The 25,529-nt window shown below is 36.2% G+C and overlaps 1 protein-coding gene across 5 annotated transcripts in view; it reads right to left on the bottom strand.

The window, feature by feature from the left end:
* The window catches only part of LOC129755947 (ras-specific guanine nucleotide-releasing factor 2-like), a 546,013-nt gene that overhangs the window by 205,469 nt on the left and 315,015 nt on the right, over positions 1–25,529 (bottom strand). For all 5 annotated transcript variants that reach the window (XM_055752664.1, XM_055752665.1, XM_055752668.1 and 2 more), the window contains 3 exons: positions 19,635–19,989; positions 19,391–19,488; positions 11,034–11,153 (listed from right to left, as the gene is read on the bottom strand). In XM_055752664.1, the coding sequence (XP_055608639.1) occupies positions 11,034–11,153; positions 19,391–19,488; positions 19,635–19,989 (573 nt within the window). The remainder of the gene's footprint in view (positions 1–11,033; positions 11,154–19,390; positions 19,489–19,634; positions 19,990–25,529) is intronic.

Here is a 25,529-nt window from a genome sequence, read left to right as displayed (position 1 = left end):
TTTTTTTCAAGAACCAAATTTCTAACTAAAATTTGTAACTAGGATCGAGTTTGCATGAATCTGATTTGAGCTGCGAAATTCAAAAATTTCATTTTTTAAAATTGGATTAATTTTTTGAATTTTTTCACGAAATGCAAGGCTTTTTTTAATAAAACCTATTGTAAGTTAAAATCAAACAAGAAAATTGAAGCTAGCCAGATTACCGGATTTTACCCGGACTTGTCCGGATATATAATAAAAAAATGGGGAAAAGTTCGGCCTGGCCCGAAATTCTCGGGATCCCGGAAAATTGAAAATGAACATTTTTACACTCTACTGCTTACGAAACGTTATCTTTATGTTATTTTTTAAGTTTTAGGTAACAAAGCCGTGCGAAACATGCCAGAAAATTGACTCGCCTCCAGAATTCAATCTCAAATCACTCTAGGCCAAAGACATATAATTTTACGCCATTTCATGACGTTCACAAGTTAAAACTTTTTTTTATTGTCAGTTAAGAATTGCAACTTGATTAACCTTTTGTGTTGAATCTAAAATCTTGACCCACAAAACCTTATCATACGAATGGGTTTAGGATTGAAAAGTGTAACTAAACAAGTTTAGAATTTGAAACCAACCAGTTTAACATCAAAATTCATGCATCGAATGCTAATTTTACACATTAAAAAGTTGGAAACCATGTAACAAGTGTTGAATACTCACTGTAGCTTTTGAATTTTTGAAAAAAGTCGTTTATGTCCTTACATAAACGACTTTTTATGGTGCTATAAAATATTATCAAAACAAAATTATTCCAGCCTAAATTATTTTACTTTATATGCAATTTCACATTCGAAAGCAATTTGCAAAATATCCCAAGACCATAAAATACAAATTTTTCAATGTGCAAATAATTTAACAACTTATTACGATTGATTTGGGTGCCCTGAATGCAAATATGCAATTTGTTCCGGATTTAATAAATTTGTCGAATGAAATAAAACTTTTTTTTTAACTTTCTTAAGTAATTTTTGAAATACTTGTGATTTGAGACTCAAATACGGAATAAGTTTTTTTTCTTGTAAACTTATGGTTGGTTTAACTCAAAACTTAGCTCAATTTAACTTTAAAATTTTTAAACATTATAACACCAAAACTCGAGGTGAAATGAAATCTGACAAAAGATGAGATTTCAGGACTTCTAAATATAACAAATGTTTAAAACAAAGGCTTCAAAACTATGATTCCGTGAGTTAAAAATTATATTCCTTGAATAAGTTGTAAAATGGTACGATGTTTTTTATTAATAAAAATTTATTCTGAAATGTTGAACACTTTTTTCATCTTCATATTTTGTTTAAATTTTTAAATAAATTTACCAAGTTTTAAAGAATCGGTTTAATAAGTTTATTTATTTGTTTTTCACGGTCAACGATAACTCATTATCACAGAGATTGATTTTTTTCTCAATCTCCGCTTAATACGCTTAATAATAATAAGTTTAATCGAATTTTTCAGTCAAACATTAAAAGAAATTGTAATATTTTTAGTAGGTTTGTCTTTCAATCCTGAATGGTTGTGTTTTCCAGGAAGATCTTGGAAACCGAAAAAATCTAAATTTTTGATATTAAAAACATGGATTCTAAGTTTTGTTCTTTCCAGGAATCAATATTCCAACAGACGGTGGCAATATATTCTGAGTTCAAAACTTAAGATGTTTCACTTATTCTTATTATTTTTTATCATCTCTCTGGAATAGAGGATAATGTTTTTATTAATCTACTAGCTGACCCGTTGTGCTTTGCTACACCTTCCGGAAATAAATGTAATTTGTAAAAATTTATTCAAATTTAGATTTTAGAGAGCATTTTTTTAAATCAAACCTCATCATACTTCAGAACCAACAACTTTGAAATGAGAGCTGCAGCTGCAGTTCTGAATTGCAATTCAAAGATGGTATATATTATTTATTGAAACTTGATCTCTAAACTCTTTTTTCAAGATCTGAAATTTGTACTCTGTACCCAAAAAAACTTTTAAAATATGGTCCCTTGTTTGAAAAGCTCTTTATCTTAAATTTACATGGGAGCTCTCCCATCTTTTTCAATTTTGTCCCCCACTGCTTGAAGAAGGTAGGCAAATTTAACCGGCTCGATACCCAAACAGCACTTATCATAATAATGAAAAATATATTAAATTAGTTATGTTTTAAATACAGTGCAAATTTCTTTTTTTTTAAATAAATTTACTACAGTAAACATATAAATATTTAAAAAAATACCAGTTGCATCACTAAATAAGTTCTCAGCGTTTTTTTAATTTTCTCTTTGAAAGTCAAATATTCAAAAATGTTGGCAAAAACAAATTTCTAAGTTTACATTTGTCTCGTATATTGGGGCAAGTGTCAATGCAAAGCTTATTTTAAGATGCGTCAGAGTAATGGCTTTAAAATGGATTTAATACGAATTCCTGTTTTTTGTTCTATCAAGTTTCACTGATCGATCTGCAGTATTCCTGCAATATAAACTTATGTTGGTTACTCCACTTTTAACGAATGCTGTTCAATATCCGCTGCACTTTCAACATTCGGAATACCCCTTCTGGTCTTTCCAACATATTGAATCATTTTGAAAATGAATTTCTTAAAAGTTCGACGTTTGCCCTTGCCCCACCGTGTAAGTTGACAGAAGGGAATATTGTTTTTAACACTTTAAGGGTAAACTAAAAATTTCTTTTAAAAATTTTGCGTCCAGTTGAATATCAGTTCTAACTAAAGTCTCGCTTTTCAAAAACGAAGCGGATCAAAAGTCTCTTTTATGCAGCCATGTAACACAAAAACACTTTTCATGTTAAGTACGTACTTAAATTGGTATGTAAGCAAAAAGTACGATGGTTTTTTCAGAATTATTTAAAATAAAAAGCTCCCATTTTCATTTCTAGATTCGTTTCAGCTGTGTATTTGGGCCGAAGTAACAATTTCTAGAAGAAAACATAATTTTTAATTTTTTTTTAACAGAAAAAGTTGAACGTTTGAACATGTTCTGATGTTCCTTGAATGAAAAGTCGAATGCTGCCTACATTAACACGAACTAAATATTGAAGTATTTTTGCAAATCTTTCAAATGGTTTTGATTCGATTGATAAAATATCAATCCATGTCACATCTAGGCGTCATTTATTACCACGTGCTGTGTACAAATCAAATAAGCAAGAAAAAAACACATCTAGGTTGCATATCGCCCCCACGTGTTTGAGAAACAGGCGCCTTATTGTTAAATTTTCCAGCAATCAATGAATAGTGTGCTTTGGTTACTATCCTCTTGCGACGACGTTTGTTCGCCCATGGAGACGAAAAACAAACCCCTCAAAGAAAATATGCTTGGTTGAGAAATACGCGCCAAAATATTCCTACTGATCAGTATGCTATGCCTGGGCTACTTTCCTTTGGCTCGCGACGCCTCGACCATAGAGACGAAAAACAAACCGCCCAAAGGAAAAAAAAATCTCAAGAAAATGGATGTCATGACTTTAATTTGTTTCGAAAAACTACAAATTTTGTATGGAAGCCCCCCTTCCCTTAAGTCGGATGGAGTTTTGACTATTACAGAAACCATCCCCGGCATCAAAAACCCTCAGATGCCAATTTTGACGATGATCGGTTCAGTAGTTTCCGAGTCTATAGGGAACAGACAGACAGACAAACATTCATTTTTATATATATAGATGAAAAGATCGAAAAAAAAAACGAAGTAGCAGCTGAAAAGCTAATTTTCAATGCGCAAAACTTACAACTCAAATATGTATATGCTTCGTACTTTCAGATTGCAAAAACAAAACCGGAAATTCCTATTTTTAATTCCTATCAGTTTCTCATTGATCATTTAAGAAATCACCCATTATCCAACCAATACATTGCCAGTTTAAGCTTTCAATGATGAATATAATCATGTTTTATATGCTTTATTTCTGTACACTGTTACTTACGTATGTCTGAAGATTTAAATTTTTTTTATAATTTCAATTCACTTTAGTGTTTCTGAAATTTTGATTTCAAATTTGTAAACAAGGAATTAAGAATAACTTACAAATGACGCATTTTTTTTAAACATTGATTCTGATTGTTTTTGAATTTTGTAAGTAAAGGTTATTATTTTTTCGAGCATGTAAGATGGTATTTGCAAATACAACCTTAAAGGTCTTTCGAACGAGATTTCAGATAACTAACCTTTTGTGTCATAATATGACAATTCTTTGCCGATGATTTTTCTACTGTTAACAGTTTTCGAAATAGAAGTTCCAAATGATGAGTGTTGTAAAATAAAACATTCAGATTATTTTTGTAGCATTTCTTCATAGGAATATCTTTGTTTAATAGATTCTTTGACATTTTTTACTTTTACAATAAGTTCTAGAACGAAAAAACATTGTTTATCAAATAAGATACATTCACCAGTTTTTAGGAAAATAAAATGTGTTAGTCTGAGCCATATATCAAGGAAGAACTATTATTTGCCATGCTCAATATGATTTATTTTTCCCATTTAGATTATTTTATTTTTTTTTTGTAATTTAGCACCTTTTATTGGCTTAGGAAATTCCCGGGATTTTTTACTGTTTCCCGGGGTTCGGGAGTTCCCGATTTTTTTTACTCCCGGGAATTCCCGGTTGGGAAATCCCGGGTAGGACACTATATAACTATACTTAATATCAAAACACAGAATGATAATTCTTCAAGTAAACTATTTGAGAGAGTTATTTTGAATAGAATGATGATTCACATTAATCAGAATTCTATTTTCCCTGATGAACAATTTGGTTTTCGTCATGGACATTCTACTACTCATCAACTTTTGAGTGTAACTAATATGATTAACGCTAGCAAATCTGAAGGTTTTTCAACTGGTGTTGCTCTTCTTGATATTGAAAAAGCTTTTGACAGTGTTTGGGACAAAGGTTTAGTAGCTAAATTTGCTCGATTTGATTGTCCTGTACAGGGTGACAAAAAAGTCCTGTCACACTTTTTTTTTGGGTCACCTGTAGCCTATACGTTGTATCTCTCTGGTGCCATTTATATGTCAAACGAAAGAGCTAACTTTGCTGCCCACAGTGGCAGAGTTTCGTTTCTGTGCAGTTTGTGTACATTAAGTTGTGAGTGACAGAGTTGAGAGCAGCTGTTATCGCTGAATATGTGAGAGGTTACAAACCCGAACACATATTCAACATATTCAAACACCTAAAATCGCTCGTAATCAACCGGAAATTCGTGTACCAGGCCATAAATCGATCCTAGAGACCAGAGGCACCAAGGACAAGACACGATCTGGACGACTAAGGTCTGTGAGAACTCCAAGGTTGAAAAAGATTATACGAGACCGGACGTGCGCGCCGCTTGCGACGACTTTCCGAGACGTCCGAGATATCGTCTGTGAAGTATCTTGATGAGTTTCTGAATAAAGTTATGAAAGTCAGATTCTGATTTTCTTCTTATTCTTTGAAATATTGAGATTTTTCTGTGTGACCGGACCTTTTTGTCACCCTGTATATCTCACAAAAATTATTCAAAATTATTTGACTAGCCGAACCTTACAAGTAAGCTATCAAAATTCATGCTCTGAAAGGACACCCATTAAAGCTGGTGTCCCTCAGAGTAGTATACTTGGGCCAATTTTATACAATATTTTTACTTCTGATCTTCCTGATGTACCAGAAGGAAAAGGTAGAAGATTATTTGCTGATGATACTTTGCTTTCAGCCAAAGGTCGGAATTTACGGGCGGTACGCAGTAGATTGCAACAAAATTTAAATTCCTTTTTGAATTACTTAAAACTGTGGAAAATTTCTCCTAACGCTTCCAAAACTCAACTTATTTTATTTCCCCACATGCCAAGAGCTAAATTTTTAAAACCTAATGAAAATCATTCCATAACTTTTAATGGGGTTTCATTAGAATGGTCTGATCACGTGAAGTACTTGGGACTCACACTTGATCGGAATCTTACTTTTAAAAATCACATTGAAGATATTCAATCTAAATGTAATAAATACACTAAATCTCTTTATTCTCTCATCAGTAGAAAATCCAAATTGTGCCTGAGGAATAAGATTTGTCCTATGACATTTTTGATTGAACAATGCATACGGAAACAAAAGAAAAAAAAATATTGAAGGTTCTATATTATTATTCGGGTTTGGGTAATTTCACATTAAAAGTAAAGTTTTTTTTATTCAATTTTTAATTCTACTTTACTTTAATTCCACTTTCGAATTTAAGTCAATATAAAAAATTCTAGGTCTTATTTTCGAAAGTTCAAAATTGAAAAAAGAACTTTACTTTTAATGTTAGCTAATTCTATTTTACCACCAGCATGACTAAGGTTGCCAAATTTTTTTCAGCACGTATTCGGGCCAGACAAATCGAGCAATTTTTATATAAAAACCTGGCTAAATCCGGGCATTCGATTTCAAATTGACGACCATAAATCCGGCCAATATCCAGGCAAACTTTGACAAAACTCAGAAATTCTTCAACAAAAATCAAGAAAATTTTTTTTTATTTTTCATCGAGGTTGATCGATAGATTTTGAACCGTATTTCAGGCTTCCAAAAAACCTATCATGGTTATTTTTATAAAACTTGCTCAAAAATTTCGTTTTGGAGGTGTTTGTTGTTGTTTTTTTCGGGCATTTTAAACTGGACTGTTCTTAAATTTAGTTTTAAACATCCGGGCAAACCCGGATAAAACCGAACAATCTGGCAACCTTAAGCATGACCATTTGAGGCATTGGAAGAAACTTATCAAATATTTTGAAATAAAACTAAGAGATTAAGATTGCGATAGAGATTTATCTTCTACTCTTGTAAACTCGATTAAAATCAAAGGTTTTAGTTTGAAACTTTGATTAAGAATATTGTGTAATTTAATTATTTTTTGACAAAATATCACATGTTTTCAATTGAATTTTATATTGAAAATAAAGTACAAGTTCTTTGGCCTCAAAAAAGTTTTCAATTAAAATTTATTTCATGACTAGTTGATTTTACCCGGCCTTGCTCGGGTTCACATAAAATATAAATCAAAATGAATCGTTTGACTTTTAGAAGTTTTTGAAGCTTTATATTCATCATTATAAGAAATTCGATCCCATGTAAGTTTTGTAAGTCTTTTAAAAGTTTTCATTGCGGTTATTCACTGTGTTCATCTTTTTCATACTATTTAAGAAAAAAAAATAGTAATGAGGTTTTAATTAATCGAAATTCAAAAAAATTCCCTTGAATGCTGATTCATCCTTCCACAAAAAAACATTTTCTACAACCATCATTTTTAAGGAAGCTTGAATAGATTTGGCCTTATATTTTTATCTTGAAAAGATCCAACAATTTTTTTATCTTTCTCATCCCCTATCTAATGGAAATCTCTGTTGGAGACTATCCCACTTTTCAAGATGGATGATCTCTCTGTACAATGCACAGTGGTGCAGAACATCAATCTAGCTGTACGAAATTAATAGCGCCCAGGGATGAAGAGATAGACATTTGATGTCTTCAGCAACATTGTTCAGTTTTACATGAAGCATATTCTAATATCAAATTTTTTGCCGAGGGGTCCACCGATAGCGAGATAAAAATGCTAACTTTTTTGTTTCTCAAATAAGGACTTTGATGTCTTCTACAAAGTTGTTTATCTGATCAAAATACATAAATTTGTTGAAAATGTCAAAGTCCTATCACTTCAATCTCAGGAGTTACAATCAAAGTAAAAATAATCTCATGAAAAAATAGTTTTTTAAACCTGACACGTTGTAGATTGGATGAAAAGGTTTGCTGTCTTTGAAACAAAGTTGTAATAAGCTACGATCTACAATTGATTATGATGGGTTTAAAAGTTGCTGAAGCTCTATAGAAAGCATTTAGTGTATTTTATTGGCTAATTTTGGAAGGCTCCTCCATCGAAAAGTGCACATTTTCGCAACACCCGCTTTTTTGTGATTATTTTTGATGATAAGCGGAACCATTTCTATTTGAAATTAGTGGGGAAATCGGTGGAACTAGTAGAGATTTGGATGATTGAAAATACACTTTTTACATGAAAATTACCTATTTTCCTTATAGAAAAAAACGTTGAAAACATTTAATTAATTAATAAAGTGTTGCAGTTTTGCTTTATATAGTTTGTTTTATTGAGAGACATTTAAATTCAATTTTTCAAATAATTTTAACTCAAAAAAAATCATGGGACAAATCTGTTAAAACAAAATATATAAAAAAAACTGCTCAACACTTTATTAAAAAATAAATGTTTTCAACGTTTTTTTCTATAACTAAAATAAGTAATTTAAATATTAAAAGTGTATTTTCAATCATTCAAATCTCTACTAGTTCCACCGATTTCCCCGCTAATTTCAAATGGAAATAGTTCCGCTTATCATAAAAAATAATCACAAAAAAGCGGGTATTGCGAAAATGTGCACTTTTCGATGGAGGAGCCTTCCAAAATTAGCCAATAAAATACACTAAATGCTTTCTATAGAGCTTTAGCAACTTTTAAACCCATCATAATGTATGAAACAATTGTAGATCGTAGCTTGTTACAACTTTGTTTCAAAGACAGCAAACCTTTTTATCCAATCTACAACGTGTCAGGTTCAAAAAACTGTTTTTTCATGAGATTATTTTTACTTTGACTGTAACTCCTGAGGGTGAAGTGATAGGACTTCGACATAGTCAACAAATTTATGTATTTTGATCAGATAAACAACTTTGTCGAAGACATTAAAGTCCTAATTTGAAAAACAAAACAGTTAGTATTTTCATCTCGCTATCGGTGGACCCCTCGGCAAAAATTTTGATACTAAAATATGCTCCATATAAAATTGAACAATGTTGCTGAAGACATCAAATGTCTATCTCTTCATCCCTGAGCGCTATTAATTTCGTACAGTTAGATTGATGTTCTGCACTACTGTGCAATGGTAGGAATATTTAAGTTTTATTTACCTGGTAATTTCTAAAACGACCTTCGAACTTTGTTGAACCATGTTGAAACTCACTTGCAACAAAATGGGGTATGACTTTTGGTTTGTGGGAATAAAAACGAAAGTTGTATGGGAGGATCCCTTTTCTTAGGTGGGAGGGTCTCAAAAGTATTACTAAAACCTTACTATGGTTCAAAAACATCTCTGTACCAAATTTCAAGCTGATCGGTTAAGCGGAGTGTATTTGTATAAGGTATGGGAGAGTGGGGAATCATGGGCCACCTTTTTTCGTTGTTCCATAACTTCTTTATGATAAAAGATAAAATGAAAATAAAAAACGGTATAGTTTTCTGCATTTTCAAGGTATCATAAGGTATTTTTTAAAATTTTAAATAAGTAATTTTCCCCAAATTCTGACTGTTTGAAAAAAGCAATATTTTTTGGATTTTTAAAAGTGGTGGAGAATCGTGGGCCACCAAATCCAAATTGACCAAATAACATGCAAAGTTCATGAGTTGACCCAAAACTGTGATTTCCTAATTGATTTCGTTATTTTAAAGCAATTTCAGATGATGAAATGAAAAAGAGAGATGTGCATGATCGCATAAATTCCAAAAGATGGCTCGCGAACGTTTTGGCAAAACCCCACTCTCCCCTACATACAAACAAATTCAATAAAAATGAAACATATCTTACACAAAAATCAAAATTTCATTTTCTATTCGTAATTTCTTTTGGTTTATAATCCAAACTGATTCTGATTGAATTTGAAATTTTAGTATTGAGTTCAGAATCAAATTTATAAAACTGCTTGTATCGCATGTAATTTGAATCCTTAGTGAAATTCTCACATTTATATATTAATCTTGATTATAAAACTTAACTCCAAGCTGAAGCTGATTTTTTTATTTTGATTTCAAATCTGAGAACTGCCTTTAGAACCTGAGTTCCAGATCTGTAAACCTTTTTTAAATCTAAGTTCCAGATGAATATTTACTAATATTTTGACCTAAAAAGAGCGAAATTTGGATCAAAACTTCAACCAGAAATCTTTTAATTTGAATCATGAATTTTTGTTTTTCATCGTGAATTGAATCTTCAGTTATTCATTTGAAATTTAACTTGTGAACCCGAAAGAAAATTGCGAATGATGAAACTGTTTCAGATTTTCGAATTCTGGAGCAACATTATGAAAACAACTAAAATGAAAAATTTCAAATCTTAAACATGGTTTTTAATTTTAAATATTTTCTTTTCATATTCCGAAATAATAAGTTTCGAATATAGAAATTTGAAATACAAAACCGAGATTCAACCCAGTTTTTCGAAATATTCCGCAAGTATCCGGGCCGAACGAATTCGGGACATTTTCTCCAACATCCGCCAGTTTTAAAAATTTTAAATTAAAATTATAGAGAAAAACACTTGACATTTATTTATCGAAATACATCAGTCAGTTCAAACCATATTTTAAGCATTCAAAAAATAATTTACATTTATTTCGATAAAAATTTACTCAAACATTTAAAACGAAAATACATAATTTTAATTACTTAATATAAATTTTTGTTTGATTTTGCAAATAAAGTGCAAAAACTCGAGCAAAATCTGGGCGATTTGGCAAGCCTAGTCTTATATTATTAAAATTCACTATTCGAGACTAACGAGACTAAATTTCTATCAACAAGTTAAAAATAATTTTAAAAACATCATTGACCTTGGATAAAATTTTGAGGTTTTCGCTTTAGTTCTGAATCGAAATAAATTTTCTTGAATCATTTTTGTGGTTCATCAAAATTTGATTAGGAATTTGTAATTTTGAGTTTAGAGAAGAACAAAATGCCTTGCCATATTTTGATTCTCATGGGGGGGGGGGGATTAACTCCAACCCCCTGCCCACCCTTTCCATTACTATGTCCATGCACCTCTCGCACAATCAGAGAACTTCTTACTAATTTTCAAAATTTTTGAGACTCTATGGAGCAATAAAAAGTAAGTTCCGGATGCGAAAAACCTAACGACTCTCTGTATCTTTCGATTGTCACGGTACCATCACGAAATCGACGGGCCGGAAACACTTACCTGGACACAATCTCGGAGCAAACCAACCGAGAGCCGTCGTTGAAGCGCTTCGTCATAAGAATGATATGTTCTGCACGTGACTTCTTGTCAGATTTCATCCACGCCTGACCGAGAAACTCCCTGCGGATGTTCCAGATGTGTGTTGTTGTTGTTTTTTTTTGCGGGGGTGTTGCGGGTGGAAAAAGATGAGAGAAGAAAAACAGACAGAGAAACCGGAATTAATTCGCTGGACTAATCACATATGTACGTACACGTACATATAGCTGGAAGACGATTCCTATGAATGTTTATATTTACACAAGTATATGAATAAAAGGCCAGAGGCAAAGCCCCGGATCTGGGCCAATGTAACACCAGAGCAAAGCCGAAAGCCGAAACACTGCTGAAATCGGATGGATCCACGCTTCATTGAGCTGCATCGTCGTTTGTCGTTTCGGCGTAGGTATTAAGGACATCATATTTAATTCAATGCTCAGCGAAACGTAGAATCGATGCGGACTTTTGCGTCATCGGAAAATTTTGGGGTGCTTTCATTTTGACAAGGCGCGCGATGGCGCTGCATAATTGATCTTTTGCATGAACGGATCTCATTGAGCGGACCCATTTGTGCCAGCCACATGCACGGATACTTTATTTTATTGATCGGTTTCGATGCTGACATTAAGTGCAAAGATTTGTTATTGAGTTGAGTATAGTATTGGGTATCGATTTAACTAATTGTGGGTAAATGAACCTGCATTTAATGCTCTTAGTGGCGATATTTTCCGAAAATTCCACGAAAATGAGTGATTTATGGATGATTGTCATCAATTTCCATCCCTGCATTTAAAAGTTAATCACAAAACAAAGTGTTTCATATTTGCATTCTATATTGCGGTCAGAAATAGTCAATGGACCTTTAATATTTCGATTAAGGTTGATTTTTGCCAATATTAAATGCATGTTGTTCATCAATGGGGTCAAGTTTCGTTCTAATTTTTAGAGCATATTCACATTAATAAACACGCTGCCAGAAAATATATAAGACAGGCTAGTTGCACATTTTTTATAAAAAGCTCGTTTAAAGCATTGAAAATATAATTCATTAGATTTTAATTTTTTAAGTAACTTTGTATTTTGAGCATTGATTTAAAATTCTAATTAAATTTCAAACACATAGTCAAAAATATATTTTTGGATTTTAAGTAGGACACAAAAACATGAGGAATTGTAAAAGAGATAAGTATGGAAAATTACAAAAAAAAATCTGGATAACCACACATTTTTTGTTTACTAGACCTAGCTGGCGAATGGTGGATAATATTCGAACACGAGGCAACAAATTAATCATGTCACATCTTATATACAACTACTATCTACCTCCCCGTTGTTCCGGCAGGGATGTAAGTAACCTAAGTGGAGATTGAGTACCCAACCCAGCAGCGAGCAGGTGAATTTATAGAATGCGTCTCCCGCCAGGGAAGTCCAAGATGGCAGCCTCATTGCTGGACTAACAATCTACTGCTCCTGATAAATCAATCGTTAAGGAAACTGAGACAAGAAATAACCAAACAGGAACAGGAGGTTGAAATCTTGGAACTTAGCGAAGTCCGTTGGCCTAACACTGGAGAATAGAAGACACCGTCCGGGCAAGTCCTGCTCTACTCTGGCTTACGAGAAAAACACGCTACTCGGAAACGAGGAGTTGGTTTCCTGTTCAGTCCGCAGGCCCATACGGCCCTCATAAGATGGGATCCGATAAACGAAAGAATAATCGTAGCCAGATTTAAAACACGGGTAAGAAACCTTACAATGGGCCAGTGCTGTGCACCAACTGACGTTGTCCATTTGCAGGAGAAAGAGAAGTTAACCGTCAACTGAATAGCGTGGTTGAGAAAATTCCGAAGGGTGACATTCAAATCCATTTGGGCGACTTCAACGCAAAGATTGGCTCCGACAATCAGGACCTTGAGCGCATCATGGGGCGCCATGGCCTAGGACAGATGAGCGAAAACGGAGAGCTGCTTGTAGAATTTTGTGGCAACAACAACATGGTGATCGGTAGATCGCTCTTCCCCTATCGACCAGCACATAAGGTCACTTGGGTATCCCGAGATGGCCGAACAGAAAATCAAATTGACCACATCTGCATCAGCCGAAAATGGAGAAGGACCCTTCTTGATGTCCGCCACAAACAAAGCGCAGACATTACATCTGACCATCACCTTGTCCTTGGTGAAACACGACTGAAAGTTCCGCGTGTCCAACGGCGTGAGGAGAAAGTCGGGTGTCGATACGACGTCCGCCGGTTGGTGAATCCAGAGGTGAAAAGGGCATACGTTGAACTGCTAGAATCTCGAGCCTCGGAATTCCTGACAGACGGAACAGTCGAAGAACAGTGGTGTGGAATCAAGAATGCCTTTATCACGACGAGCCATGGTACTCTCGGTAAAGTTTGTGGAAGAAGAAGTGAATGGATGTCGAATGAAACTTGGAGGATGGTCGATGATCGGAGAAAGGCGAAAGTCGGAATTGAGTAGGCATGTACCGGGTTAGCCAAAGCAGCCGCCCGCTTACGATATGCGGAGCTGGAAAAGGCAGTTAAACGAGCTTGTAGACGAGACAAGAGAGCCTGGACAAACTCCCTAGGCGAAGAGGGAGAAAGAGCCACCGCCAATGGAGATATCCGATTACTTTATGACATTTCTCGCCGCCTCAGTGGTGAAAGGACTAATGGAAGAATGCCGCTAAAAGACCGAGCAGGTCAGTTATTGACCGATCGAACAGATCAGCTCAAACGATGGACTGAGCACTTCGAACAACTCTTCCGAGTCACGAATAGCGATGGCCAACAGAACCCGCAGCTCGAAGCGCCAACAGTAAGTCGCATAAATGGCGTCAACTCGGCAGCGCCCTCGCTGGCTGAAATAGAAGCGGCGATCAAAAACATGAAATCCAACAAAGCACCTGGGATCGATTGCATTCCGGCTCAAAGGCAGAAAGCCGACCTTGCCCTGTCAGCACAAATGTTGCACCGTCTTTTTGCTGACATCTGGGATACTGCAACATTCCCGGCCGACTGGATGCAGGGTATCCTCGTAAAGGTCCCGAAGAAAGGACACCTGACAGAGTGCGGTAACTGGCGAGGCATAACGTTGATCTGTACAACCCTCAAAGTACCCTGCTAAGTGATCCTGAACAGGATCCAGGAGAAAATCGACGCTACACTCCGACGGCAACAAGCTGGATTCCGATCCGGACGATCATGTGTGCACCACATCACAACGCTACGAATCATACTGGAACAAATCAACGAATTCCAGGACTCTCTTCTGCTGGTGTTCGTTGATTTCGAAAAAGCATTCGACCGACTTAACCATGAAAACATCTGGGCGGCTCTAAGGCGACGAGGGGCCCCAGAGAAACTAGTCCATCTCATCGAAGCACAATACGAGGCATTTTAGTGCAAGGTCTTGCACGACGGTGTCTTGTCCGAACCAATCCCGGTAACTAGTGGAGTGAGACAAGGATGTATCTTATCACCGCTTCTTTTTCTAATCGTAATGAATGAGATTCTGACTGGATCGATTGACTGTGCACCGAACCGAGGATTGCCGTGGAATCCTTCAACAATGGAGCAACTGAACGACCTTGACCTGGCTGATGATATTGTATTGCTCGCCCAAACACAACCGGACATGCAGAGCAAACTAGACGACCTCTCCGAAAGTTCCAAGGCAGCAGGTCTCAAAGTCAATGTCGGAAAGACCAAGTCGATGGAGATCAACACAGGAAATCCCTCCAGTTTCATGGTAGCTAGGCAACAAGTTGAAAAAGTGGAGTGCTTCCAGTATCTTGGTAGCCAGATAACGCCTGATGGCGGTACCAGGAAAGACATCGAAACCCGGATCAGAAAGGCCCGATTTGCGTTTGCGAGTCTCCGAAACATCTGGCGGTCACGCCAGATCTCTCTACGAACTAAGATCCGAATCTTCAACTCAAACGTCAAATCCGTATTGCTGTACGGGTACGAATCTTAAACTCAAACGTCAAATCCGTATTGCTGTACGGGTACGAAACTTGGTCCACATATGCGGTAACGACGCGAAAACTGCAAGTATTTGTAAATCGCTGCCTGCGAAATATCATCCGCGCTTGGTGGCCTGGCAACTGGATCTCGAATGAGGAGCTACATCGCCGGTGTCATCAAAGGGCGCTAGACATCGAGATTCGGGAACGTAAGTGGAGCTGGATTGGGCACACGCTGCGGAAAGATGAAAACGAGATTTGCAGAGAGGCGCTAGATTGGAATCCAGAAGGTCATCGAAGAAGAGGCAGACCCAGAAAATCGTGGCGGCGAAGCCTAGCCGCTGAAATCCGAACTGTCGACGAGAATCTTGACTGGGGCCAGGTGAAGACGCTGGCCCCAGATCTTCAACAGTGGAGGTCTTTTACCACGGCCCTATGCACCGGAGGATCGGCGCGGGATCATTAAGTAAGTAATTAAAAATATTTTTAAGATCTGTGGCCTTCAAGTTTTTAACAACACGTGTTGTAGTTTCGCATGCTGTGATGCAAAAATAGCAATATTTATATCACATACGGCTGAAATAGGGTGCTCGATGAGGACCTGCGTACACTCGGGGCAGAACGGAGTTTGGAGGCGAAGGATGAACCACGAGCTTGCGCGACTCTACGGCGAACCCAGTATCCAGAAGGTGGTGAAAGCTGGCTGGATACGCTGGGCGGGACATGTTGCGAGAATGCCGGACGACTGTCCTGCAAAACAGGTGTTCGCTACGAATCCGGTAGGAACAAGACGAGCGGGGGCACAACGAGCGATGTGGTTAGACCAAGTGGAGCGTGATCTGGCGAACGTGGGGTGCCCGAGAAATTGGAGAACGGTTACCATGGACCGAGTGAATTTTAGGAATTATGTTCGTCAAGTTATGTTGTGAGACGGAATACTATGTAAATAAATAAATAAACGGCTGAAATAGAAACAGTGCTGTAAAAAAATTCAACGCCCAAAGATCTTGAAAACATTTTTGTATGGTAAAATTTTCAAAGTGTCAAAATTTCTACCACTTTTTTTCCAGCACTAGCGAACTTGCTCTAAATGGGTAAGTGTTTTTCGAAATGGAAGAAGTAGTATAAATACAATTCATCGAACGTGGAATCCGGCTGATTATAAATGCGAATGTAAAAATTGTAAACTAAGTGTGCTGTATCATATTAAGAAAATCCCATGGATATATTATTAATTTTTTTTCTGCAATCTAATGATGAACGGATCCGAATCAGTGAAACATGTATCGCCTCGATGACATTTTTTTTGGTAAGATCCAACCTTTTCACAGATTTAGATTTGACATTGCATTTTTAAAAAAAAAAAAACTTATTTGAAGCGTTTGGCGGGTAGCTCCACGCTTTATTCCTTCCCTTGTTCCGGTATCTTTTGCGGATTTTAAAATATGGTTGGTCTGGCCGTAGAAGTCTCTGCAGTTCATATTAAATGTAACAGAGATTACATTGAAAATAAAAAATGATGGACGAAAGGCTGTCATTTTCCAGGATGCTAACATGTTTTGGCTATATTGATAAAAGAAGAAAAAGAAGACCGAATTTTGAACTTTGGATCAGTTTTCGAGGTTTTGGCTTCAGTTCTGAATCAAAATTGATAAAATATCAATGTCTTCTGTTGTCACCTCCTCCCTTCGAAATTTCCAAAAATACTCGAAGGGTAGAATGAATAAAGTTTGAAGTATTTTATATAAATTTCAAATAAAAATTCAAGTATCCGAATGATTGCAAGACCAAATACAAATTTTGGAAGAAGGAAGTTATTTCACATTTTGTATTCTTGATTTTATTGATTTTTTCGATAAAAATTTACTTGACTCATAGGTTTTGTGTAATGGTATAATATGCAATTTCGTTGCATACGAAAATTCGTGCAATTCATTCCGATTTATTTGTTTTTCGCACTATTTTTTTTGGTCTCCACCCCCTCGCGAGGTCCAACTCCGAGTGACAAAAGAAGGATTTGAAATTTGATCCTGCCTAACTGCATTCAATTATCAAAATTTGATTGAGATTATAAAATTTTGAATGTTAAATAGAATATCTCGCTTGCTTTTTCTAGACTCTCATGAGCGAGGAGAGGCACGATTCAACCCCCAAAACCACGCTTGATCCTACGGCCATGACGTGATTTGTTTTACTAGTGTGATTGTTATATCCAAACTTTTACTGTCCTCTTAATGATAATGCTGTTCTTAATCTGCCAGCCATACCAAAAATCTTTTCTTAAACTCTGACTCCCCGAATAACTGTCAGAATGTCATTTGACATTTCTCCGAAGCCTAGAGCGACGACCTTCATCAGTATAAAAACGACCGTCGCAGTCATGTCCTTTTTGGTTTTTGTGAATGTCATCGCTAAGAAATTCCCTCGATAAAATGCCAAATAACATTTGAGATGAATATCACAACTAGCATCGAGTCGTGGAAAAAAAAAGTTAAGCTATTTAAGCAGATGAAAGTCGGTCGTTGCTTCGATGATATTCATATTAGCAAATGTTTTGGAGACATTTAACATTTTGTATGTCACAGAATCATAATCGTAACATTACTTTAATTTATCGGCCTTATCGGTGAAAAGTGATGTCCTTTTTAGTAGGGACATCTAAAATTGAAATTTGTTAATCTTTGATGTCCCTACTAAAAAGGACATCACTCTTCACGGATAAGGCCGATAAATCAAAGTAACAAACATAAATTACGGTGATTAATTTCTTCATAAAATTAAATAACTTTAACCAAAAAGAAATAAAAAAACACGACATCAAAGTAACGGTGGTAGGTCACTATCAGACTATCGACCGTACCGTTTCGCATCCAAACCCCGGATGTAACGAACGCGATGATAACAAACTGAGAAGACTATACATCGATAGATGCGTTTCTGAGTTAAAGGGAGCTTATCTAAGCGATCACATATCATCTTTTTGTTCGTTTGCACTGCAAGTTTTCCCATTTAAAAAAACATAATCGTAACATTCATAGGGAACTCAGTGAAATGTTATTAAAATGAATGACGCGACAGTTAAAACGGTTCCTTGCTAGTTTTATTCAGGAGAATTTTGGAAGTGAGACTTTGCCCATGTGGACTGGAAAATCTGGCCGGTTACGGAATCTGAAAAATCAAAATGATCAGATTTTAACTTGCAACATGAATAGAAAAAGCTCTTGGATGGGAAAAAATACATAACATGCTTTACATCAGCGGCATTAAACTAGGGACCAACTGATGCCTATGACTTAAAAACTGTTTAGGAAGATTTTGGCGTCCTGAGCCGAATTATTTGCCACATTTTGTATATCAGCTCTTGTTCAAGCGATATAGCATGTGAAAATTTCGTAATTGATGAAACTTTGACATTTTGAACGTATTTTTTATGTTAAGGAAATAATTTAGTCCAGAGCATTGATTTCGACTTAAAATTAAGAAGAAAATTTTAATACATTATGTTGCCTTAAATTTTTCGTACTTTCAATGTATTTTTTTTAAATTCATTTATTTTTTAGAGCCATCCTCAACACAAAAATCGAACAAAAACAATTTAGAAAAAATGTATTGTTTATTGGATTGCAACAAAAACACTATCCTGTTTATTAACTGTACGAGTATGTCTTCGTGGTCCTGACGAACACTTTTACCCCCTCTCCGTTAAAAGCGTGAACATTTGCGATCCTCCACTCCAATGTAAGTTTACCACGTGGTGTACCACCTATTCATAGAAAATGTTACAAGCACTTTGATTTGACTTTTCACCTGAGTCTCCGAACCACTTCTCCTATCAATTCCTATCATGTACAGATCATGAGCTTTTCATTCATGTGTCGCAAGACAAAATCTGATCATTTTGATTTTTCAGATTCCGGAACCGGCCTGATTAGCCGTGGCTAATGAACTTCATGACCATCAAAATGGCAGTCACGTAATTTAAAATTCAAAAATGTCATTCCGACAGTCAGAGGACCAACAAAATCTTCGACTGTTACAAGTCAAAAATGTCATCGAGATGAATAATTCGATGACATTTTTCTGAGCGACTGTCATTGAAAAACTGAATAACATTTTCTCCACTCGTTCAACGTTTTTTTTTGGATGATCATTAATGTCAATGAGATCTCTTCCAATATCATTGGAAAATTTTATGCGACTGTAACGATCCCAACTGTCTTTTGGATGACATTTGCATCACTAGTTTAGATCGACAAAATGTGAATAAAATTGTTACCCTCTGTTCATTTAATTTTATAAAATTGGATTTTTTTTAACCTTGAATTTTTCCTTTTCATTTCAATACTTACTCGCTTCGGATGGCCAGAAAGATCTGATGATCCAGGTATGTCATCTGTTCGGCGATTTCCAAAGCCGACAACGTTTCGATGCTTTCCTTGCTCGGAGTCTGTCGAGGGTTAAAAAACGCAATTACTAAGACAAGTCAATCAAGTCATATGTGCTGATATAGATAGGTTTGTAAGTAAATTAAGTAAACCATCAATAAAAGTCGACTCATTCACAACTGCCTTCCTCGGAGGGGTTCCGAATTACCTGCGGGGGCGTCAGCAGCATTTCCAGCCTCTGTTTCCCGCTGTCGATGTCGTCCCGGCAGAGCAGCCTCAGCAGTTGGGATGCAGCTCGATGCTCGGTGGGCAATAGATTCGGACTGCAGGTGATGTCGTCCAGGAAGGTTATCGTCTGGGAGCGCAGAGCTGCATCCTGCTCGAAGTCCTGGAAGTGCTTCGAGACCCAGTGCCGCAGCACATTGAGGACCCGCATCGTGGCCGGCGAACTGACCACGGATTCCTTTCGGTTCCTGGCTTCCACTTCGGGGGGCTCGTCCCTTGGATTGCTGGAAGCCGAGGTAGCGATCGCGAATGCCGCGGCTGCCGTCGATGTGCTACTCCTGGTTTATTGATTTTTTTTTTTAATTTAAGGTTTGGATTTTTAACACCATCGGCCACCGATTCGTTCGTGAAATTTAGTTTGTGTATTTTGTGTGAAGTGAACCGTTTGAACGGTGGAGTGTAGCAGTGGATGGGAAAGAAACAAAAATAGCTTGTAAATTCTACAGTTCATTTATGGTTTGTCCCGTGAAAGTTTTGTAAAATTAAAATTTCAAACGTAAATAAAAAAAAATCAGATAAATCAAACCGAAAATCAAACTAACAAAAAGTATTTCTCATTCACTCACAAGCATACAAACATTTCGAGCACTCGAAAGGAAACACGAAGATTTCATTTCAACACAAAAATATTCCCTAATAATGTCTCTCCAGCAACGCTTTGAGTCGGAAAATTTTGATTTTTGTGATAACACCTATAAATTGTTATGTTTAGCTTCGCTCAGTGAAAAATTACTTTTAAGACGTTTCATAAACATTAAAATACTTAACATGTGGTTTGTTACGTGTTGTGATTAACTTTACATGCTAATTCTTGAAAATCCCGTAGAAATCCAACGGAGTTTTAAAAACGAATCTCAGGAAGTCGATTATTGCCAAGTTTCATCCAGATTACCTCCAATCGAAATCTCGACGTTCCATAAACTTTAAGCCATTTAGCATACATTTTTTTCCCGATTTCCTTTGGTCCCTCCTTTTGATGGGTTTTGGTGGTTGAAAATTTTAACGCTTTGAGGCACCCCCAAATCAAGTCCGATTTAGCCTAAATTTAGCAAAATCAGCTTTTGAATCTATCAAAAAAAGGTATTTGGTCCCTTTTTGAAAACGTTATAACGAAAATCTTTACATACACCCATTGCCTCCCCTAGCCTGTGGTTCGAAACATATCCATTTTGATCAAAATCGACATCTGATTATTTTTTCGGTTGATTCGGCTTGAATGAAATGATGGTTTCGGTTCAATCGAAGATACCATCATTCCATTGAAGAAGTCCTATTTAAAGGCTTCAATACCCATTCAAAAGAAACTTTTAATTGGCCTAACCAAGCAATTTATAAAACATTTTCCTCCAGAAAGCTCTAATAGTTGTGCCAGATTCCTGAAATGTGCTCGAGAAAAAAACACCAAATCTCATTAAATTTATTTGAAACAACCGTCTTCCACAAATTTTAAAGACCCAAAGTTTTGCCAGAAATGGTCGCAAAAGCGGTTAACTCATTAAACTTTTCGGCACAAATCTGTCCCGCTTCCCCAAAACCCTCAAGTCTCAAAGCAAGGGGGAACATGATGCAAGAAAAGAAAAAACCACAGCCAAACAAAACAGTCGGTAAGTCCCTTTTCCGTTCATCAGCCAAAGGGACCTTTACCTGAGAAAACGGAAGCCGGAATCTTCTCCGACAGCAGCAACAACAACAACAACCGCATCGGAGCTCCCGAAAACACAAACATCGACGAAAACTTGGGTCTTAATTATTTACCTTTAATTTCGGGGGTCTCCACGTCTTCAAGATGCTCTCGAAAAAGGAGAATATCGTTTTACGTTCCGCCGCTTGGCTAGGCCAAGAAGTTTTCGAAGGACCACCCACTCAACCTAAACTTCCTACAGCTCCTTCACATCGCCTAACACATATTGAAATGAAACAGTTTGACTTTTCTCTCATCCGTCAATGTTTTAATTGAAGTTGAGCAAAATATATATATGTGTACATACATAGGTAGGTATGTGTGCCTAGATACTCAAGAAGAAGCCTGTTGGAATGTTTTCCTGGTGCTGATATTTGTCGGCTTTTAGCCATCTCTTGGCAAAAGAAAACAGACGCGACTTGTGTTTTCTATTGGTTTGCCATACTCGTACTTGAATGTTTTTCTAGGGTGCTTCTTAAAATTATTTCTAAGATACGTAACCTGAACAACATTTTAACTTCGCAATGTTTAAGAACTTTGAAGGGTCACTCATTTTGAAGCAGTTTTGTACCAACGAAAGAACTGTTGCCGATTTGAAATATTTCAAATCATGGAGAGTTAATCAAGCTAACACGACTTATCACTCGTCTGTTGAAAAAATCAGACGGACCCTGTACCTTGATGTCGAATGGCTAGTCGACAAACCTTGATGCACAGCGTAGCTATCAAACTCAGTAAATGAAAATATCCGCTTTCACATTCTACTCGTAAAATCCCAACAAAATGCATGCAAATGTGTAAGAATAACTCTAATGGTTCCTTGAAAGTGTACCATAACAGCTCCTTAACCTGTGATCAATGAACTCAATGTGCGCTAAATAGCACAGACAAGTTTTTTCTCACGCAAGTCAAAAGTCCTAATGCTCAAAGGTAGCATAAGTGCATCCGGAGAAATTAACGGAACGTCTGCAATTTCTTCCAGACTACTGGAATCGAATGAAATGCATGTCAGGTCAGATAGCATCCCAAACGATATTATAAAATCATTGAACATAGGCTGTTTCCATCCTTAGCCGAAGCAAAGCGTAAAACACCTGCTGATCATACCAGACTACTTAGATCGCGTGAAAACACATGAAGTATCGGACAGGTAACAGCTCAGGCTGCGAAAATCGTATAAAGTGCAGGGCGAGAACAAGGATATACGGAGAAACACGAGTTAGATCATTGGCATAAGATAAGAAAGGTAAAGTCAAAATTCAATTGGGGGGCATCCATTTATTACGTAACGCTCCTAGGGGGGAGGGAATAAGCTCGAGCGTTACGAATTGTGACAAAGGGGAAAGGAGGGGGAAGGTATGTCCATCGCTACGTAACGATTTTTTCGCAGCTATTTTAATGCCATGCACTTTTTTGCAGGGAAACGATGAGAAAACCAAATTTGTGAAATTTGTAAGCTTCAACAGCTTTAAGGGGGGAGTAGGATCTAACCCTTTCAAACAAACGATTTTTTTATTTATTTATGTTCTTATTGTAAAACATTTCAAGAATGTTGTGTCAAATTTTCAAGTCGATCGAAGCAAAGCTTTAGAAATTATAGGCCATTATCTCCTCTTATCTAATACTGCAAGAGAGAGAGAGAGCAGAAACTTCAAACGCATTTTTCTCGAAAGCACATTTTTAAACTCAGAGTTAGGGCAAAACTCGTGGATAACTAGGTTGCCATTGCTAATAAACGGAAACGGTCTGTTTGATCAAGTCCAAAAGGCAAACACGAAACTATTGCGACACATTCAACAGGGAATAACTTTTTTACCATTGGGTAAAAATCAACCGAATTTTGCACACATTCTCATTGGTGTGTTTTGTTTACATGCTGTCAAACTCGAAGTCGTGTTTTTCGATTCAACGAAAATGGAGGTGAACCAACGCAAGTCGAGATAACAAATTCTTTCCAAACACCTGGAATTTCCTGACCTGTCGCACCGGCAGTTGGGAAAAATATTGAACATTCACCATTCAACCGTCTCCAGAGTGTTGAATCGGTTCCAGGAGCAGTTGACGTTGAACCGCGGCAAAGGAGCTGGAAGAAAACCGGGACCGGAGAACAAAAAGACGGAGGGAAAAGTGAAGCGGATGATTGAAGCAAAAACCAACGTCTCAAGCCGTGATTTGTCTAGAAAGATCGGCATGTCGCAGAGCTACATCCAGAAAGCAAAGAAGAGAGCTGGACTACATACATACAAGATAGAGAACTACCTAAATCGCGATGAGCGACAACAATCGACGGCTCCCAGTGAACATTTTGGTCTGTATATTTCAGTTGTTTCTGAGATATACACATTTTTGTACAATCTGAAAAAGATGAATAGAATATTCTATATGATCATGTACGTACCAAAGTGAAGGCAATATACGGACCAAATTTGGCTTACCTTGAAAATATAAAACTTTCTATTGCGTTTTCAACAATTTGATAGCAACTTTGCTTTGCATAAAATCTTAGAATTGTACAACTTACAACTTTTTATTGCCTGTCTTACAATTTGATTACAATTTCCTTTTGTAGTGTAGGAAATAAGAGTGGAAGAATAGATTAAATATTATAACATTAATAAACTCATAAGAAGAATATATATACGCGTTCTTCAAAGTATTACATGAGCGATTTGAAAGAAAAATTATTCAAAATTGTCAAGTTTTGAAACAGCGTAATAAAAGCATTAACTCCTATATGGTTCAATTTGGTTGAGAGTGTAACATGAATGGGTTGAGCGACATGGTGCATGAACCAGTGTGAATGAAGAGAAAGAGAGAGCACTTATGCTGTTGAGAACATTGATTCATTAGTAAAACTAATGTGATTAGAATATGTCGCATTTTATTTTGTTGAAAAATCGAAACATGTTTTTGAAGTGGAAATACCCAGAAGTCACCACATGTAGGTAGCCTGAGGTTTGTACAACTTTCTTCACCATTTAATACAATTTATTGTTACTATATCCCAAACTTACTTATTTACTTAATGATCCCGCGCCAATCCTCCGGTGCATAGGGCCGTGGTAATTTTTTCAATCCTTTTTTTGTAACGTTAAGTGTTTCTTCTTAGCTGGACCGAAACGAAGTGGAAGATCAGCGGAAGTCTCCTTTTTTTCAACTTTGTTTTTCAGTATTTTGGACGAACTTTTGCCATAGGGCAATATTATACCACTTTTGGTGTTAGTTGGCCGATGTTTGTGGAGAGTGTGGTGATATTGCTGCTGTCTACAAACCTATCAGTGTTGGTTCAAATTTGAAAAAGACGTTGGGCCGTAACCTACTCTTTTCTTTTTCTATATGTTAAATTTTTATTTTATATTTAGTTGTTTTATTTTCAGTTAATTTTTTATTGCATTTTTAGTTTGTTGGTTGGCGTTTTATTCTTAAAACTACCCTAAATAGCTAACTCGGTTGAAGTGTGATTTTAACCTTATGTTTAGTTATAAATTTAACCTTCCTATGCCGTTCGGGTCAATATGACCCGAAGCGCACATTTAAAATCTCTTTATCATCATTCCAATATACTGAAGAACTAGGAATTTTGACAGACCAAGTATGTTCTATGAAAATAATGATCAAATTAACGTCAAAAAATTGAAATTTGAGTTTTGAAAATCGGTTCATTGGGAAATGAAATACAGCTAAGCAAAGCAAAAATTGCATATCGTTTTTTTAAAGTTAGATTTTTTTCTACCGGAAGATCTGAGATAGCGGTCAAAACTTTCATTGGACCCCAACATATCTATACATTGTCGGATAGATGGATTCCTGACGATTTCAAACATCAATGAAACACTTAAATACAGAAAAGCTGTCAAAAGTTATGAGCATTTTAAAAATAAAATTGATTTTTCGGACTTTTTACTTTCTGAACCAGTTTCTGATAACTTGGTTATACATATCGACTTTATTTTAAAATTTTGAGTAAGAAGAACAAATTACCTACACAATGAATATAATATCATCAAAATCGGTTAACATTTACAGCCAGGAGAACGAAATCAAACTACAACTCAAATTTCCCCGAAACGGATATTTTGCGAACGGCATGGGAAGGTTAAGAAAATTGAGAAATTTACAAATGAACAAGTGAACGTA

This window comes from Uranotaenia lowii, chromosome 3 (genome assembly GCF_029784155.1).
Source record: "Uranotaenia lowii strain MFRU-FL chromosome 3, ASM2978415v1, whole genome shotgun sequence".
NCBI classification, from domain to species: Eukaryota; Metazoa; Arthropoda; class Insecta; order Diptera; family Culicidae; genus Uranotaenia; species Uranotaenia lowii.
The sequence above is the reverse complement of the archived record's forward strand: the minus strand, read 5'-3'. Positions and strand labels throughout refer to the sequence as shown.